A 19413-nucleotide genomic window follows, 5' to 3' on the forward strand; every position below is an offset into this window, starting at 1 on the left:
TTTAATGAGACCTTGGGAAAAAGGTTAAAATGTATCTAGCAACATGATCAGGTTCTGCAAATAGTCCTTTGAACTTTGAACTGAAGGAGAATCTTTACATATGTGATCTTGAAAAGAGCAATTGGCTGTTATGATACACGACAGCACTTGCAGTTAAGTGTGTTAGCCAGCCCACCAGATGTAGTGTTTTCATTTCATGTGCTTTGCCTGCAATTTCGAAAGCAGACTCAAGGTGAATGACCCTTCTAATCTCAAAAGAAATCTTCCCATTGGCAAAAGAACTTGAATTCTTAGTAACTCAGCATGAATGCTTTCTTAGTTAAGTGTTCTTATTTTAAAGCTGCTGGGTCTAATATTTACTAACCTATGATCACTAAAGGTAAATCTTGTAAATTCCTGTAATAGTGTAAGTTTGGATAAAATGTGATTGATGACAAGCTCTAGTCCTCTGTCTCCTCTCCATTCCCAAGGAGGAGAATGGGAAAACTTACTTATATTCTTGGGGAGGGGATAGTGTTGGGAGAATTAGGAGGGGCTGAAGGCTGGGAAGATTACCTCAAGCAATTACAAGGAGAAAGGCTGATGGTTGATCTCCATGTCTCCTGTATGCCCTTGACCCAGTCTCCACGGATCAGGGCAGCTAAGTGGGGCATCAACAACCTGGGGGATTTCTGGAGTTGTTGACACTGTCTTGGCAACCCACCTGTCACAAGATGCAGAATCATCCCCATCAATATTTAAGCTGCATCTTATGACCTCAAGGTAACATCAAACTATAGCTGGGACCTGGCAGAATATGGATCAATTAGCTAGATACCTGGGACTTTCAGCTGTCTAGCTGCACAGGCTCGCCCTGGATGCAACCTCAGCATCTGATATTTTTTTACCCTATTTACCCATGTTATGGTGGAGATTAATAGTATATACACTACATCATTGACTCTAAGACATCATCAATTAAAGATAAAGTGTTATATTAAATACCACTAAAAAAGAGGAGAAACTTGCCAAACTCTCAAATGCCATCAAGTATACTGTGAGCCCCAATTTCATGGATATTAAAAAGTGAAACAAAGCTATGTCTTGGATTGCTGTTTGCCTGAAACTAACACAACATTGTTAATCAGCTATACTCCAATATAAAATAAAAATTAAAAAAAAAAACAACAAAACTATGTCTTGGAATCTATGAAGATCAGTCATTTAGATAGAGATAAAAACAAGTACTTACATTAAATATGACAATGTTCTCTTACCTCTTTTATGATTATCAATCAAGGCTTCATTTAACTTTGGTTTTAATGACGAACTTAGACTAGCACTTTTTTTCCCCGAGACTTTGAGACCTTTAGCTACATGGTATAATGCTATGATACCTTTTCTTCTGCTTCCTTCTTTCTTTAAAAAAATTTTATTTATTTATTTATTTTTATTTTTGGCTGTGTTGGGTCTTCATTGCTGCGCGTGGGCTTTCTCTACTTGCAGAGAGCAGGGGCTACTCTTGGTTGTGGTGCCTGGGCTTCTCATTGAGGTGGCTTCTGTCGCGGAGCACGGGCTCTAGGTGCACAGGCTTCAGTGGTTGTGGCTCGCAGGCTCTAGAGTGCAGGCTCAGTAGTCGTGGCGCACGGACTTAGTTGCTCCGTGGCATGTGGGATCTTCCTGGACCAGGGTTCGAACCCGTGTCCCTTGCATTGGCAGGCGGATCTTTAACCACTGCGCTACCAGGGAAGCCCTGCTTCCTTTTTAACAATGCTTTTTTGTGTGTGCCACCATAGACGGCCTCAGCCTTCCAGTCTTAATTCTGTCTGCATCTTTTTATCTTGTCCTTCTCTGTTGTAAGATAAGGGAGAGCATCTCTGTCTGACAAGAATGCTGTAGCGAAAGCCAAAAAAGGAGAAATATCGAGATGACAGAGTTCATAAACAATAGCATAACTCTCCTTGATGTTCTCTTCCCAAACACAAGGAGGGAAGTTATCTCTATTCTCTGCCTGTTTTTACTATTTTTTTTTAAAGTGATAAATCCCCTGCATTTCATTTGCTTGATTCCTGACAAACTCCTGGAGATTTCAAGAGGACTTTTAACGATCTCCTCTTCTCTGCACTTGGGGTCAGATACCTGGGTAAGGAGGGGCCTCGAGTTCCTCCTGGGCTCCCGCTCATGATATGGTTCATGTGCACAGGCTGCCCTGTTACATCGGGAAGGTCTCCCAATGACCCCAACAATCATTTTGCTTCCCCCCATCTCTACTAATCAATCAAGGGCTGAGACCTTGCCCTTAGACGTTTGAGTGAGTTCACTTGAAATTTTTTTAAGGAAATTTTGCTAATAAGGAAAATCTAAAACACTCCAATTCCATTTTTAAATACAAATTTGGGAATTCCCTGACAGTCCAGCGGTTGGGGCTCCACATTTCCACTGCACAAAATTTCCATTCCCCGCAGTGGAAATATATTCATTTACTAATTCATTGAACAAACATTTACTGAGTCTGTTACATTCCAAGCACTGGTTCGGGAAGAAGAGATACCAAGATGGAAACAGCCAGGAGCCTGGTTAAGAGAGGCATACGCATGGCAAAGTGTGGTCATGTTAGCTCCCATCCTGCGTCATGGGGACAGAACTAAGGCAGAGGTTAATGCTTCATGGAGAGAGAAATGGCTTTTAGAGGCTATGACATTTAGCCTGAGGCTGGGAGAAGAGCATTGCAATATTCCCTCAGACAATGATACAGAAAATTTCCAGCCAAAACCTATAGCAGCAAAGGCCCAGAGGTTAACACTATAGGGCAGGGTGAGTGTATGTCTGAGTTTGGTGAAGGGTGGGGTCTGGAATTGCACAGGAAAGTTGTGGAGGTCAGGAGGTACATACACATTTGATCATGAAGGGCTCTGTAAGCCATGTTTTATCTCAAAGGTGATAAGATGCCACCGATGTGGTCAGATCTGCCTATCATAAGAACACATTTCACAGCATGGTGGTATGGCTGGTGGATGGAAAGGAAGGTGCAAGCAAAGGCTGGAGAGGATATTTTTACCAAAGGATAGTAGTAAACACCCAAACAAGAAATGATAACCTAAAAAAAGATACTGATGATACATGAACTTACTAATTTAACTTGGCAATAAGTGTCTGGAACTCAGTATGGATACTTGAGTTTGAGACCAAGATTTGGGCATCACTTGGTAATAAACAATAGTTGGGATCAGAAAGTGAGTGTCATCGCTGTGTAGAAGGAGAGAGAAGGAGGGAAACCCTGGTCCTGAGCATTGGCACCTCAAAGGCAGATCGAGCAAGAAAAAGCCCTCTGAGAGGTCAGAAGAAAACTAGGGGAGAGCCTCACAGAAGCAGAGGGAAAGGAGTTTTGAAAGAAGAAGGGAAAAAAAAAATTCCCTGGTCAAATGATGCAAACTAATCAAATATGATTTGGAATAGCAGTGATTTGGGGGTTCAGAAAATATGAAAGTCAGGGAGTGTACTGTAAGCCAGTTCACAGCTTGGTTGGCATCTTTTGGGACAGTTAGCTAGGATTTCTGTCTTATCTCAGGACCATGCAGTATTGGCTCCCTTTTGTAGGCTTTGGACATTTCCTTGTCTCCCGTCTCATTTGTCCCTCATCCTCTCTTTAGAAGAGGGACTGGCTGCACAAAGCCCAAGGAGCATCCCTCCAGCAGGTGAGAGCAGAGATCTGCCTTACATGGTTGACTGCCTCTCCCAGGAGACACGGACCACTCAGTGGTCATGTATCCATGCCAGAGCCATTCCCGGTAAAACCCTACCACTTGCCTCTTCTGAAGGCCAGGAGTTCAGGCTCTCACATCCTCTTCAGCAAGCACACTCTCTTAACAGGAAAGAGGTTAAAAGCCCTTTCTTTGGCCAAAAGCTTGACGGGGTATTGATCATTTTGTGGTTTTCTGGTGATTTTTATTGATTCCTCTGAATGTCTTGGATATCCACACTTCTGGGATCACATATGAAACCTTCAATTTCTCAGCCAGTTTGGCCTTTGGATTTATAAATTGGTACTAGCTTCCACCACTAGAAACCCTGAATCATTAACCCTGGATTTTCGGTCTTCATTCTTGACCCCCTGCTCATTCTCACCTTGACCCTTCTGGCTGTAACAGTCCCTATCCTTCCCAGCTTTCTGTATTCTACTGACCCAGCAAACCCAAATGTCTCCTGACATTTTCAAGCTTACTTCTGAATCAGGCCTCTGATCTATAGGACTTTTACAAATAGTATACCTTTTTCTACCCTCCTGAATTTATAATTTTAAAACAAATAATAGAAGATATAGTATGTTTCTTTGGTTTTTCCTCCTTTATAAAATATTTCTCATCATATACAACTTAAAAGAGCCAGAAAAAAATATGAAAAAAAAAGCCATTTATAGTTAATACTTATCCCAATATTGAACATTGTTGACAGTAATTTTTCCTTAGTAGTCGAAGATTTTTTTAATTTTTAAAATTTTTATTTGTTCACACATATTGTACACGTAATTTTGTATCATGATTTCTTCACTAAAAAGCATGTTTTCTAAAGAGAAAGGCTGGTAAATAAATATAAACAAAGTTAAATGAGGTTTCATGACAATAGCAGTACCTAAACATTTATAACGCATTATACTTTTAAGCCCTTTTCACATATCATTTTTTAAGTCATCTTATTTCATTTATTGAATGTTTAACCATAACCAGCTAACAGTTATAAAGATTGTTTAATTAGTTGCAAGAATTAAACTCTTTAAAAATAATATCCGGAAAACCAAGTTATCCTTTTCTTCGTTGGCTTCCTGAACTCATCTTGTGCTAATCCAGTATGTGATATTTACTAAAATATGCACTATTTACTACCTATTTATTAAAGTGTTGCCTGAAATCTGATCTTAGAGGATTGGAAATTTTTGTAGTTATTCGTTTGTAACTCATCCAATCATGATGTATTGTATTGTGTGTCAGGGCAGAATTTAGAAAAAGGAGAAACATTAGGCTACAACATCAGTGTTTCCGTTTTCCAGGAATTACAGTGTGTATTTGTCCATGTAATCAAATGTTTTGATTCCCATTCACATTACACTGTACAAACAGTTTCAAAAATGATAGAAACCGTTCTATCAGCTATCTTTTCAGTGGCTTTGTTAGAGTCAATGATACTCTGCTCCTCAGATAAGACCAAGCATTCCAGTCCAGAAGGTCTTCTTGAAGTGGTAATGCCTTCTCTAGCGAGAACATTTTAAGCAATATTTCCATAATTATTACTTCTTCATTTAAAGTTATGGATATCAAATATGTAGCCCCTAAGTCAAAATGATGTGTCTCAATGAATCCTCTGTGTTTATGGGAAATAATTTTGGGTCCCTATGTCGACTGAAAAAAAAAGGCACAACCTAGAAGTTGAGAATTACGTTTTATTTGTTGGACAAAACTGAGAACTTAAGCCTGGGACACAGCATCTCAGATCACTCTGAGAGACTGCTTCCAAAGAGGTAAGGGAGGAACCAGGATATATAGGAGTTTTTGCAACAAAAACCAGGTAGTTGGAACATCAAAAGATTACTGTTAATTAAGGAAAACCAGACATCTCAAGTTAAGGATGCATCTTCCTGTATATGGGAAGATGCAAAAGTCAGGGCTCATTGAAATCATTGCTTTGATATGCACCTCAGCTATCTGGGGCCAGTATCCTGTGCTTTTTCATCCTGATTCTCTCCAGGGTGCACTGTGGGGTGGGCGGTGGCTGCAGTGTCTGATGATTTGACGGTGGGCATCCTGTTTCTATCCTGAGTTCCCTCGGGGCTCACCAGAGTGGCTGTAGTGTGATGGCTTGATGGCTGCAAATCTTTGTTTACTGATATGGCAGGCAACATTTTTTCACTGACACCTAATTACTCCAATAAACCATATTTTAAAGTTTTTATTTAGCTCTTATAGTATAGATTCTATCTGAAAGGACTAGAAATACCCCATTATGGCTGAAATATTAAGCCAAAACTCAGCTGCTGCTGGAAAATGACAAAAATGCCCCCTCTTTGTTTTAAATAAATCATAAATGCCTTTAATCCACAAATAATGTGAATTTAAAAAGTGGAAAATATTTGTGAATTTAATAAACCCCTTTCAAGAGGGAGTGACGGGCTTAAACATCACTTCTCTATTTATGTGGTGTGACATTTTCGTTTTGTTCCAAGTTACTTTACTTTTTGTGTGACTCTGGAGTTTGTAAACATGCCATAAAATTTGTTAATTACATAATGACGATTTCATGGTTCTAGCTCAGTATAAAGGTGGCTAGACAGAGCAGCAAAATCGATTTTCTTTTTTACCTTGTGGAAAGAAACAAAAGGAAATGGAATACGAAATCTGCATTAAGACCATATTAGAATTATAACTCAACAATCTGTTACACATGAAATGAAAACCAGGTGCCTCCCAGTGTTAGTTGTTTTGCTGTGATATTCAGCCAGCGGGTTAAGTTCAAACACCCTTTGTTTAACCCATGCCTTGCTTTGTAAACCACAGTGTCCCAAATGCAGATCTCTGGTTGTCTCCTCTTGCCACAGGTCCTCAGAGGCACGACTGGCCCCAGGCAAAATCATGAAGTAGATGAAACTTGGCTTCATCTTCACCTTAGTTTCTCTCCACCCACCTGTCCCCCAGTGCCTACCCTACTCACCCATCACTCTGGTTCTTCCCTCTGTTTTCCAGGGGGGCTCGTGCTGTTTCTTGTTGCCAAAGCCCTCTTTGACTATATCATTTTCCTCCTTGAAAAATGATCCGTGGCTCCCAAAGAGGAGCCAAGCAATCAAGACCTTCCTTCTTTCCTTCCAAATCTTATTGTCAACTGCTCCCTCCAATGTTCTACTGCAAGTGGATCATCCGCCTTGCCCTTTTTATTCACACGTCTTTTCCATGCTATTATTCCTTCTGCCTAAGCTGGCCTCCGCCTCTCATCTCCATCTGTGGAAATCTCTCACCTGTACCTCCTCCAAGTGCCTTCCCCGACCACCCTGGCATCTCCCCTACACCTCATGCATACCCTCATGGGGCACTTACCACGTGTTGCTTTGTGTTATAATGTTTACGTATGTGTCTTGTCTCCAGGCACTGTGGTGGGCATTTCACAAAAGTAATATCTTTTAAATTTCACAACAATCATCTGAGGTAGGTATTACTATACCACTTGACGATTAAGGAACATGAGGCTCAAATAGATTAAATAACTTGCCTGAGGTCACAGTGCTACAGAACAACAGAGCTAAGACTTGGACCCAGGTCCAAAACATATATTCTTTCCACTAAACCATATCATTATCTATTTAGTTCTTTCCATCTTCTGAAAGATGAGTGGAGGTTTAAGATGGAGGAAGAGGCCAACGTAGGCTTTCTGATTATCAAATACTGTTCAAGAAAGAGAGAGAATTTTTGTGATAATTACCGTATTCCTAGCTAGACCTGATTGGTTAACTATAATCCATGAGGATTGGTTAACTATAATCCATGGTTAAATATAATCCATGAGCTTAACTATAATCCATGAGGAATTCAAATGTGAAAGAAAAAAATCTTTACCTGACATTGCCCGAACAAATACACATGGCATAAAAAGAGAATATTGAAGACCTGTAATTCAAGAAAGGCATTGGTCTCTGAGCACTATTGGAAAATACGTTCAAGGAAAACAGTTAAACGTGGCTTCCTACAAGTCCCCTGGGATTTAAACAATTTGGGGGTGAACAGGGGTCTGAAGATACAATGATCATTTAAATCTCTTATTAAAAATATCTTTATTGAGTACAAAGCCTGTTTTTTTCATCCTGTCTTTGGTGTGACATCTTGGATAAGTTAGGGGAGAGAAGCTTAGGGTTTCTAAGAGGGAAATCTCATCCCAGATGGACAGCTTTTCCAGCTGCCCTCTCCAGGACCCAGAACCATGGAGTCCCGCCTGGACAGGTCCCTCCTGGGGAGTCTTTGGCCTCGGATCAGCCTCCCGTTTGTCACATGGCAGAGACCCCATCCAGGGAAGAATTTAGACTTAGAATCTATGTGCTTTGACATCACTACCTTTGCTTCTCCCATGGGGGGAAGGTAATCTGTCTTCATTTCCACTCTTCTATTCTCATTTTCCAGACCCCAGCTTGTCACATTATCATATCGTATTTCTTTAACATGAGTGATGGGCAGTTATCATTAAGCCTGTGTTCTCAGTGCATCTCCATCTCAGCTTTGTTTGCAAACTTCGTTTCAATTATGTGTGTTCCCTGTATGCCAGTTTCATTTATAGATGGCTCTACAGTTTTGTTCCTCATACCAATCTTAATAATAATTTTTAAATTACTGTTTAGGGAAAACAATGCATGTAAGCTTGAATGTAGCAGGCCATCCTGGACTTCAGGCCCTATCTTAGAAAGCCTGAGAATTTTCATTTCAGTTATGTGTTAAAACTGAGGAATTAAATGAGCTTATCAGGAAAACCACCTTCAATCACACTGGCAAAAAACTCAAACATGAAAGCTCTTTTTTATTGTCTCTGAAGTTTTTATGGTTTTCCTTATCCTCTACAAAAGTCAATTTATTTTTTTCTTATTTTTTTCTTACTAAAGCTAATTTATTTTTTCTTACTTATTATTTTGAAATAATTATATATTCACAGGAGATTGCAAAAGACAGGTACAGGGAGGTCCTATTTACCCTGCACCCCGTCTCTCCCAATGGTTACATCTTATATAATAATAATGCAATATCGAGCCAGGAGGTTGACATTGGACTAATTTATTTTTAAGTTTCAAAAAAGAAAAGAAATCCAACCTAAAGACAACCTAGTCAGCTTTGTTTCATTCTATTTCTGTTTCTGCTCACAAGCAATAACCAGGCTGAAAGTTCTGGAAAACAAAGGGTGGTAGACCCATGCGGCCACAGAGAAATGATCTTCGGGGCTCATTCAAAATCCTAGTCAATGTCATGGCTGGTCTGGGTTGGAATCCGGTTCTGCCTCCACACATGTGACCTTAACCAAGTCACTTGATCCCTCCCAGTTTCCGTGTCTGCATCTATCAAATGGAGGAAATATTTCTCCTGCCTACCTCATAGGGTCCTTGTGAGGATGAAATATGATGATGTGTATGAAAGGAGGTAGGATGTCAGTCAGCGATCATCAAGTTGATATTCTTTTACACAACTGCCAGTTACAGAAATATAGTTTTTCAGTGGTGGTTTTATTCTTAGAAACAAAACTAAACCACCTCCTTATTAGCCACAAGGCCTAGAATTTCCATCACATCCTTCCCTTTCTACACTCTTAGTGGGACAGGTATTAGCAAGTACTGGACAGCACTCTGTGATTCATTGCCTAGACACCCCTGAGGCATGCAATATTTTAAAATAAATGTTTCTTAACATTTTCTTCTAAAAGGTCGAATGCGTTTTAAGTAGCTTTTATTTTTACTCTGACCCCAGCATCTATCATTTCCTTTTTTTCATGCCATGAGATATACAATAGGTATTCTTGAAAATAGTGAGAAATTATAAGGATACCAGATTAGACAGTACATGGCTTATGAATTAGAAATGCAAATCATCCAAACTGCATTGTTCTTTGGTTTGTCTGTATATATAATATAAACTCCCTAACTCACTGGTGGATTCTGGTGTTCAGATAGTAAAAATGCTAGTCTTTGTAGTAAGGGAGGAGAAATATATAGGATAAAGTAAACTTAAATCATAGAAAGTAAAGATAAAAGCATTGTGCGTACTGAATGCTTTGGACGCCACAGTAAAAATGTTAAGATCCATTTTCTCCCCTCTTCCCCCCATATACAGGCTGGCATGGCTCTGACCTATGACCCCACAGCTGCCATACAGAATGGGTAAGTAGACTACATTTTCTCTATTTTAATTGCTAAGTGAATTGAACTCTGAAATCAGTACTGAAGAAAAATATTTGAACTCTGAAATCAGTACTGAAGAAAAATATTCAAATCTGTCTTTTTGTTTTAAACCTTTCTCATCATTGTATTTTTTTCTTCCTGTGAGTGACTCTTATTTCATGGCACCCCCCATGTCACTCATTCTCACAATGCTTCTGCCCACATTCTGTCTCTCCCTTTCTCATCTGAGAAAGAATAAGGAGTAGGACTTGAAGGGGGGTGTATGTAGATAGACTGGTCTGGGAGAAGTGTCCGTGTATCTCTACCGTAAGAGTGTCGCTCCTACTAATAACTCTAGAGTTTAGATTTCGGTAATTTTAGCATGTGCCCAGGTTCATTTTGACATTAGTAATGCTTCCACTTTTGCCTTCTGGCTATCAGGGGAAGGGTAACGGACAGAGTCAAGTTAGTAGCTTGGTGATTGCATTTTCATTCTTCATTGTAATAAGCACCTGGAAACTTGCAGCCTCTTACTTAGAACAAGTCACATAGCCTAAACTTCTCCTCTGAAAAATCAAACTTAAGCTACACGATCTGGCCTCTCTAAAATTCTGTCATTCTGAATATTCTTTGGTTGAAACTTTCTTCTTACTTCGCAATTTCTTTTCTTTACTTTGGCCATCCTGCAATGGACCAACAAACCAAAGAATAAGTATTATTTTTATTTTCACAATCTTTTATCTTAGATTTCTCCATGGCTTTCAGTTTTCTGTCTTTCAGTCTCATTAAAGAATCAATCAGAATGAAGGTCTCATTTAAGATCAACTTAGAGGATAGAAGGAATTAAACTCCATTTTTCTATTTAGTCAGCTGCATCTAATGAACACCTGTGAGATGTAGAAAATGTTTATCTCCCTCTTATTTTTATAGTTATTCATTCAGGGGGTCATTTATTTACTCATTCAGTAAACATCCAATGAGTCTGCCAAGCACAGTACTATGCTCTATAGGTTTAAAACAACAGTGTATGAGACAAGGGCTTTGCCCTCAAGAAACTCATGGTCTATCCTTCCATGAAAGAGTCAACACGGTTGGTAGTCTAGCGTAAGAGTCTAGTCCTTTGTCCTTTGTTGATTAAAACTTCTCTAGGAGTGAAACTTAAGGATATCCTTTCATTTATCCAATAAGCCTTCTCTTATTTCCAACAAGGCACTTTAAACTTGGTGGTCAGAAGAACAAAAGACAAGATGTAAAGACATGAAATAAAGTCCTCTAGAATTGTACTGTATAGTTGGGAAGATAAAATAGTTAACTCAAAAGGCACAGAATAAGGCATTATATGCTCAGCAACAGTGACAGAAAACAGGTATTATAATGTAAGGGAATGACATTTGTTGAACACATACTAAGTACCAAGTATTTTATATCTGTAATTTAATGGCACATGGTTTCAGAGTCTAATACATGTAAAAATACATGTAATTACAATTAGAAATTTATTTGCACACTAGAAAGTAGAAATAATAATTGAATGAATACCTATAAGTTTATTAACTAGATTCAACAAGTGTTCATGTTTCCATACATGTATGTGGGTGTATGAATATATGAATCATCTACCTATTTGTACTATATATCTATCTGTTTATTATAAAGATCTTCTTGACCAAGACTCTAGGTCAAGGATTGGAGATGCCCCAGTGACCTAGGTCTGGACTGGAGTGAGTGAATGCTTTGCTTTAGTTAGTCATCTTTCCAGTGCACAATTTAAAATCTGAATTTGTTTTCCCAAAGACCTAACTTTCCAAGTTTTCATCCTGATCCATTACAAACCTACAGAGAAGAAAATTGAGATTTCAGCCTGCAATCTGAGCAGCCCAAAGTGAACTTTGGGTGATGCCGCATTAGAGGCAGTGAGGACTGCCTAGCACGCAAGGAGCATGTCTCCCTTCCCAGGTCACCGTCTATACTGTATAGAGGTCGACCGCAAGTACGTACCTCTGCCTTCTGTGACGTCTTTGTCTGTACCTTGTAGTAACAGTATAACGTCCTATCCTTTGAACTATTTCAACAGTTGCAAAAGTGGTTCATCCTCTCCACTGTCCACTTAGACATTTACAACAATGAATATTTCCCTCAGGAAACAAATTGTAGTTAAGATGCTGAGAATACCATCTTCTTTATTTTATCTCCTGTCATCTGGTAAAGAACTTTGTGTCATCCAGCAGTCCCTGTCTTCAGTACTGTCTTGTCTACTGAATATTCCTTTCAGCCTGTAAAATACTCGAGCCTCTCCCACCTATAAAGAAGGTAGAAGCAAAACAATCCTTTTCTGCCCATGAGATCACTTCTAGTGACCACACTATTTTAGCTTTCTTTTCACTGGTAAACAACCCCAGTTTTCTATACACACTGTCTTCCCATATTGTCTCTATTAAATTAAGCCTATTAAAGTGTGAATTCTGGTCTCAGACTTGACTGGAATTTTCCCTGCTGGTGTCTCCAGTGATCTCCAAATTTGTCAGTTGTAACTGATGCATTCTTAGTCCTTATACTGTTTGAGATCTTGCATCATTTGACTTTCTGTTGTTGTTGTTGTTATTGTTACCATTTACAGCTTCATGAAAATTTCTTATTTCTTAGATTTCACGACTCCATCCTTTGCTGACCCTCCTTGCTCTCCCCTTGCACTGCTTACTTGGTGTCAGTGGATTCTTCCTCTTCTGCCCACTTTTATTAATCTTTCTCAGGGTTTAGTCTTTTCTCACTCTGTGTTCTCTCCAGTTGATCTCATCCACTCCTCCTGCTTTTAGGAACTGAAGACTCCCAAGTCCATACTTCAAGTTCATAACTAGATGCAAAAAAAATCACCTTTGTGTCTAACTGCATTAGGTGCTGCTCCTGGATAGCTTTGTCCCAAAGTGAGGTCATTATCTTCATCAATCTTTCATCATACAAACCAAATCAAATGAAAAACAATATCAAATGACTTGTTCCTTTTTAAAAAATACACTCTAAAGCCATTTAAGCCATAAATTCCAAGTTCTCTGGGTATTCTCTCCTAAAACATTCTTTATAATAAAATTGGTCCTTAAAACTTACTCCATCTGTCTTTGAACTGTATCTGCCTCCCTGCCACTGGTTGAGTTTATTCAATCACCATTCCCTACCTGTACTAAGCTTTTACTTGCTGCTAACATAACTGACCTCCAAACCATTTTCACATTGCTTTTTGAATAATTTTTTAAAGCAAAAAGCAATCAGTAATCATCTACCTGCCTGGTTTAATGTATTATGTGGACTTTACTAACTGCAGAACAGAACTCAAACTTCCAAGAATGGCACAAAAAGAACTCCATGATTTGGTTCCTGCAACTGAACTGGAACTTCTTTGATTCTCAGAGCATCCCAAGCTACTTTAACCCTGTGTCTTGTTGCTCATGGAATTCTCTCTGCCTGGAGAGAATGGTGATATTCTTCCTTCCTTCCTTCCTTCCTAATTCCTTCCTTCCTCCCTTCTTTCCTCCCTCCCTCCCTCCGTCCCTTTCTTCCTTCCTTCCTTCTTTCTTTCTTTCACTGCTCTCATTTAAAGAACACCATTAGGGACTTCCCTGGTGGCGCAGTGGTTAAGAATCGAGCCCTGGTCTGGGAAAATCCCACACGCTGTGGAACAACTAAGCCCGCGTGCCACAACTACTGAACCTGTGCTCTAGAGCCCATGAGCCACAGCTACTGAGCCCGCATGCCACAACTACTGAAGCCCGTGCACCTAGAGCCCATGCTCTGCAACAAGGGAAGCCACCGCAATGAGAAGCCCGCGCACCACAATGAAAAGTAGCCCCCACTCGACGCGACTAGAGAAAGCCCACGCGCAGCAATGAAAACCCTATGCAGCCAAATAAAATAATAAATAAATAAAGTAAAGAACACCATTAAATCATACCAGGCAGAGCTAATTACACAATTAATCGTAAGAGACACAGTTTAAGCAGTGGTTAGGAGTTCAGACTCCAAAACCAGCCTGCCCAGTTGCACATCCAAATTCTTTCATTTACCAGACATGGGCAAGTTGTTTGTGCTTTAGTTTCCTCCTCTGTGGAGATGATAGTAACAGTACCTTTTCATAAGAGTTTGTAAGGATCAAAGGACCCCTGCATGGCACAATGTGATCTTCATTGTCAATATTGACACTATTGTTACACTACATTTCATGTGACCATGATACACTGACAGTCTTTTTATCATGTAGCTGTTGACATCATATTTATTTCTTTGATGGACTATTAACTCTGAAGTCAGGTTCCATGTCTTATTCATCTTTACAGACTGTTTAACTTAGTACTGTGAATGCCAAATCAGAAGCAGAAAATGTGACTGATGACGTCTGCTTGGCTCCAGCAAGGTGGCATTAAGGAAACCATTCCCCTTCCTGGCATCAAGCCACTCTGTCCCTCTGTAACACCCAAATCTGATCCTCTTTATTATTTTCTTTATTGGAGTATAGTTGCTTTACAATATTGTGTTAGTTTACACAGTACAGCAAATTGAATGAGCTATACGTATACATATATCCCCTCTTTTGTGGATTTCCTTCTCATTTGGGTCACTGCAGAGCATGGAGTAGAGTTCCCTGTGCTATACAGTAGGTTCTCATTAGTTATCTATTTTATACATAGTATCAATAGTGTACATATGTCAATCCCCATCTCCCAATTCATCCCACCACTCCCCCCCCCGCCTTGGTATCCATACGTTTGTTCTCAACGTCTGTATCTCTATTTCTGCTTTGATCCTACTTAAATGCAACCTGCAGTTTCACCCAAAGGAGCCAAACTGCACATGAGTTTCTCATGTCCTGGGTTAAGAATGGAATTTCGGAAGGCTTAGACTATCCATTGTGTTGTTGGTACCAAGAAGGTAGAAACTTTATTTCATGAAATGGAAGAGATCGGAAGATTGTAGCTCACTAACCCTATTCACTTGATATTTCTTCATGTAGATGGTTTTTAAAATGTTTTTTTCATCTTTGGTTTTACTGCCTTATATGGTAACATTTAAATAATGGAGAGTAGAAGAATAGTCATTTCTATGGATGTTAAGATGCCAAAATAACCACAAATGTTTCCTCAACACACTGTTCCTTGAGTTATTGTCAGCATGTACCTCTTTGAAGTGGGGAAGCTGATTTAGAAAATTCACTTAGCATATGAAGGAATGGAACATGAATGTCCAGAGTCAAGTATTTACTCCTAATTACATTGCTGTATTCGATCCAGTAGGCAAACCTAACTCAGAGAGCGGTAACCTAACAGAGAGATAAATATTTATTGCTGTAGAGAAGAAACTGGTCCCATTTTATGTAGAACAAATGTATCCAAAGATACAGTTGCAGCTGACTCCAATCCAGTTAATATTGTTAAAGGTCGCTTAATGCTGACTCAGATCAACAAATTTTATCATTTGAATACTTATCTATTGTACCATTTAAAATCATTCTGGTGATGCAAATTTGAAAAAAAATATTTCCCATCCTGTCAGGAACAATGGGCACACATGCAAATTCTAGATACAATGCAAGTAGTATTGTGACAGAAGCACAAAGTGCTATGAGATTTATGTATGTATTAACTTTTATATGTATAAAATATTTCTGAAAGAATACACAAGACATGGTGACAGTGGTCCTCTGGGGAGAGCCAACAGAGTACCGAGAAGTAGGGGTGAGAGGGAGACTTATTTTTCACTGTTTATATTTTTCTATTCTTTTCACAAAGAAAAATAAAGAAAATTAATGTCATAGGACTACAGAGAAAAGGCAATTACATTCTAATGAGGGATTCGGAAGGCTTCTTGATGGAACAGTGACATGAGCTTGTCCTCTTGGAGATGTGCCATGTCACTGCTAAAGATCATATTTTATCTTTTTGAATCATAGTTTTGTCTGGATATATACCCAGAAGTGGGATTGCTGGATCATATGGCAACCCTATGTAGTTTGGGGTGAGCAGATGAAAACTATTATATACAGAAGGGATAAACAACAAGGTCCCACTGTATAGCACAGGGAACTATATTCAGTACCCTGCAATAAACCATAATGGAAAAGAATATAAAAAAGAATGTGTGCATGTGTGTGTATATATATATATCTATAACTGAATCACTTTGCTGTACAGCAGATATTAACACAACATTGTAAATAAACTCTACTTCTATTAAAAAAAAAAAGAACATATGTTATGATCCTGTGGCATCCCTTAACTGCACTCAGCCATAGGGGTTTCTGAGTATCAAATCCAAATATGTGTCTGGGGGATAGCTGGTAGCTCAACTGTGTCAACAGTTAAATGTTCTGAATTCCATAACCTCAACCTGAATACAGCAACATAAAACAGAAATAAGTACTCCCAAATTAAGCTTGATATTTCTCTAATGAAGAACAAACACTTGTAAACATGGACCATGGTGTATCTGAGCTGTTTGCATGTAGGCAGTAAAATATGTCAGTTGTGTCATCTGCTTGAATCCACCCAAATTATCACTTTAAAAAAATTAATTCAATGTCACTTTTATCTAAGGCTTTGAAGGTTACAGTGAAGAAATTTCTGGATCACAATGGAAAAGTAAAACGCTTGGTACTTTTTACTATAGGCTAACTTAGGAAAATAAAAATGTCCATTCTTCTTTTGGAGCTATCTGGCATAACTCTATAATGTGTTATTACTATTGCCCTATTGCTTTTTTAACAGTCCAATATGAAATTCCATCACTTTCAACTATGAGCATGGGAGATGGGAAATAATTCCTCCCCCATAGTCAAAATCGCATCTTTCCTGTGCTCTTTTCACTAAGGGCTGCTGTGTAAAAGCCTTTTGGATTGTTTTATTTGAAGAAAATGGATTCTTGGGAGAGATGTGAAAAAAAATTGTTTTCTGTAGCCTTGGTTTGCCAGCTGTTTTATATGGGCATTTGATATTAAGTGATACAGAAACCTTATCTTATTACACTAGGAAAGGAATCTAATGTGAAGGATACGTTGGCATTACAATAAAAATGACCAATAACTTATTAATCTTGTGCTATAGTGTTGCCCTGAGGATAGTATTTGTGGTTCTGACTCCAACAAAATTGCCTATGGACATGAAAGACAAGGCAGGGCTGTTTATTTCAGTGGGCAAATAGGATTTTGTGTGGTTTTCTGCATTAAAAAACATCCTACCCTGGGGTTATTGATATATTCATGTTATTTTTATTGTCAGTGAAATAAGATTTCACCATATTACTACTGACTGCCAAATCCCCTGAAGATGACTTTTCTGCAGGCAAAATAATGTCCTATTAGTGACCTAGACTTCCATTTTCTGGACTTCTGGAGCCCACTTGCTTTACATGCCAGAAAACCAAATAACCCTTTTTGCGTTCCTTAAAAATATTACTTTTTTCAGAGGCTGGCTTAGAGTTCTACAGATAGATCATGCTTAATTAACCCGTTTAGCCCCTTTGGCATTTGGAATTTTGTTCATGGGAAACCTCTCCAGAGATGACTAGTTCACATTCCTGCAAAAGTTTCTCAATCTTGACACTAGTGACATTTTGGACCAGATCATTTTTTGGGTGGGAGCTGTACTGAATTTGGCAGCATCCCAGACCTCTACCAAACAGATGCCAGTAGCAGCCCCCTGACCCAGTTGTGACAACCAAAAATATCTCCAGATCCTGCCAAATGTCCCCTGGGGAGCAAAATCCCTTTTAGTTTAGAACAAGGTAGAAAAGGAATACTTGTCATACACTTGGGGATTCACTGTGTACATTTTGGCAAAGAAATACCTTAGGGGAGTAAACTCTTCCCAGAAAAATGGTTAGCTAAAAATTCATTCCCAGTTTTCTATAATAGCATTTGCAAGGCATAATGCATAAATAACCAGATAGGAAAACATAAAGTCACATGTTTAGAATGACCTTAGCTTTGTTATTATGGCCAAAAAGTGCTGTCAATTTCATCTTTCCTGTTCCCCCAAAACAGGACACCTATTCTTGAAGTATTTATTTGGATGTTCTTTCTTTCTTTCTTCTTCTTTTTAAATGTGATGGCCATGTAAGAGTGTTCTTAAACCATGAAGGATACATGGCAGGGATTGAGAAAAAGTGAAGAGATTGGGAAATTCATTCTGCAGTTCTCTCTTTGGAGTCTGGCTAGGTGCATTTGCTTTAGATATGGTGCCTTTAAGCCTCAGATTCAATAATAGCCCCTCCTGTCATGGTTTAAGCAAATTCCTGTGAATTCATCCGGTTTATGTTTGGATTTGGGGAGAGCCTATTTCAGAATACCAGAATTAGGGGATCAAGACAGTGTGCTGAGTCTGATCTTCTCAGTACATTTTCTGTTCTAAATGACTCTCTGATTTGAGGGGCAGTACTGGAACTTGCTGGGAAGTATGAAATATTCTTGTTTGATGGATAGGATTAGAGCAGACAGAATAAAAATGCCTGAAAATTTCCCCCAAGGGTGCCCTTTGTTAGTATCCGTTTACTTGGCTGTTTTCTTTATGTTTCTGCTGTTTTTCCCATAAAATTTCCTGTAAACTTTGCCAGTCCATCCTATCCTTACTGCTTTCATTTTTAATATGACAATTGCTACATTTCGCAAAATAAACCAGCCACTCTAAAATGTGACGCATGATTCGCTCTGTTGGTACAAGAGGCTGAAACTGGGTTTCTAAGAAACTTGCATGGTGAATGAAGAGGGCCGTTTGTGGAGTGGTCATGAGTACCTGCTATGTTATTATGAACCCCAAATAAGTCTTTCTGTTCACTGACTCATAAATAAAATCTGTCAAACATAAGACCTAAAGTGTTTTTTTTTTTAATGCAAACCATGATTTTTGTAGAAAAGGTCTGTTTTCCCTGGTTGTCAGTACCTTTGCATGCTTAGAAAACAGGCATTAGTTTAAGCTTCCACTGAGCATTTACAGATATGTGATGCCAGCCAATTTTCTCTGGGTTCTCACCTCTCAGCTTCCTATTTGAACAGAAGCCATCTTCTGTGCCCCCCACCGATTTGACACTGGCGGCCTCTACTGTAATCACTACTTATCTCTCTAAACTGCTCTGCATTCATTTATTCATTCATTCAACCTACAGGTATTAAGCAAAACATACCTTGGAGATATTGTGGGTTCAGTTCCAGACTACTGCAATAAAGCAGATATCTCAATAAAATGAGTCACACAATTTTTTAAAATTTCCCAGTGCATATAGAAGTTATGTTTGGACTAGACTGTAGTCTGTTAAGTGTGCAAAGCATTATGTCTAAAAAAACAATGTACATACATCAATTAAAAATATTTCATTGCTAAAAAATGCTAAGCATCATCTGACAATGCAGGGTTGCCACAAACCTTCAATTTGTAAAAGTTGCAATATCTGTGAAGTGTAATACAGCAAAGCACAATAAAATGAGGTATGCCTGTATTTACTACATCCCAGGCTCTGTTCTAGACAACAAAGTCAAGGTGTCCTCAACTCTCTTGAAGCTGACATTCTAG

At 38.9% G+C, this 19413-nt stretch overlaps 1 protein-coding gene across 10 annotated transcripts in view; it reads left to right on the top strand.

Annotated features, from left to right (window-relative positions):
• The window catches only part of RBMS3 (RNA binding motif single stranded interacting protein 3), a 713376-nt gene that overhangs the window by 583830 nt on the left and 110133 nt on the right, over positions 1-19413 (top strand). For all 10 annotated transcript variants that reach the window (XM_036869064.1, XM_036869070.1, XM_036869066.1 and 7 more), the window contains exon 8: positions 9822-9868. In XM_036869064.1, the coding sequence (XP_036724959.1) occupies positions 9822-9868 (47 nt within the window). The remainder of the gene's footprint in view (positions 1-9821; positions 9869-19413) is intronic.

The sequence above is a fragment of the Balaenoptera musculus genome, chromosome 11, assembly GCF_009873245.2.
Source record: "Balaenoptera musculus isolate JJ_BM4_2016_0621 chromosome 11, mBalMus1.pri.v3, whole genome shotgun sequence".
Taxonomy (NCBI): Eukaryota; Metazoa; Chordata; class Mammalia; order Artiodactyla; family Balaenopteridae; genus Balaenoptera; species Balaenoptera musculus.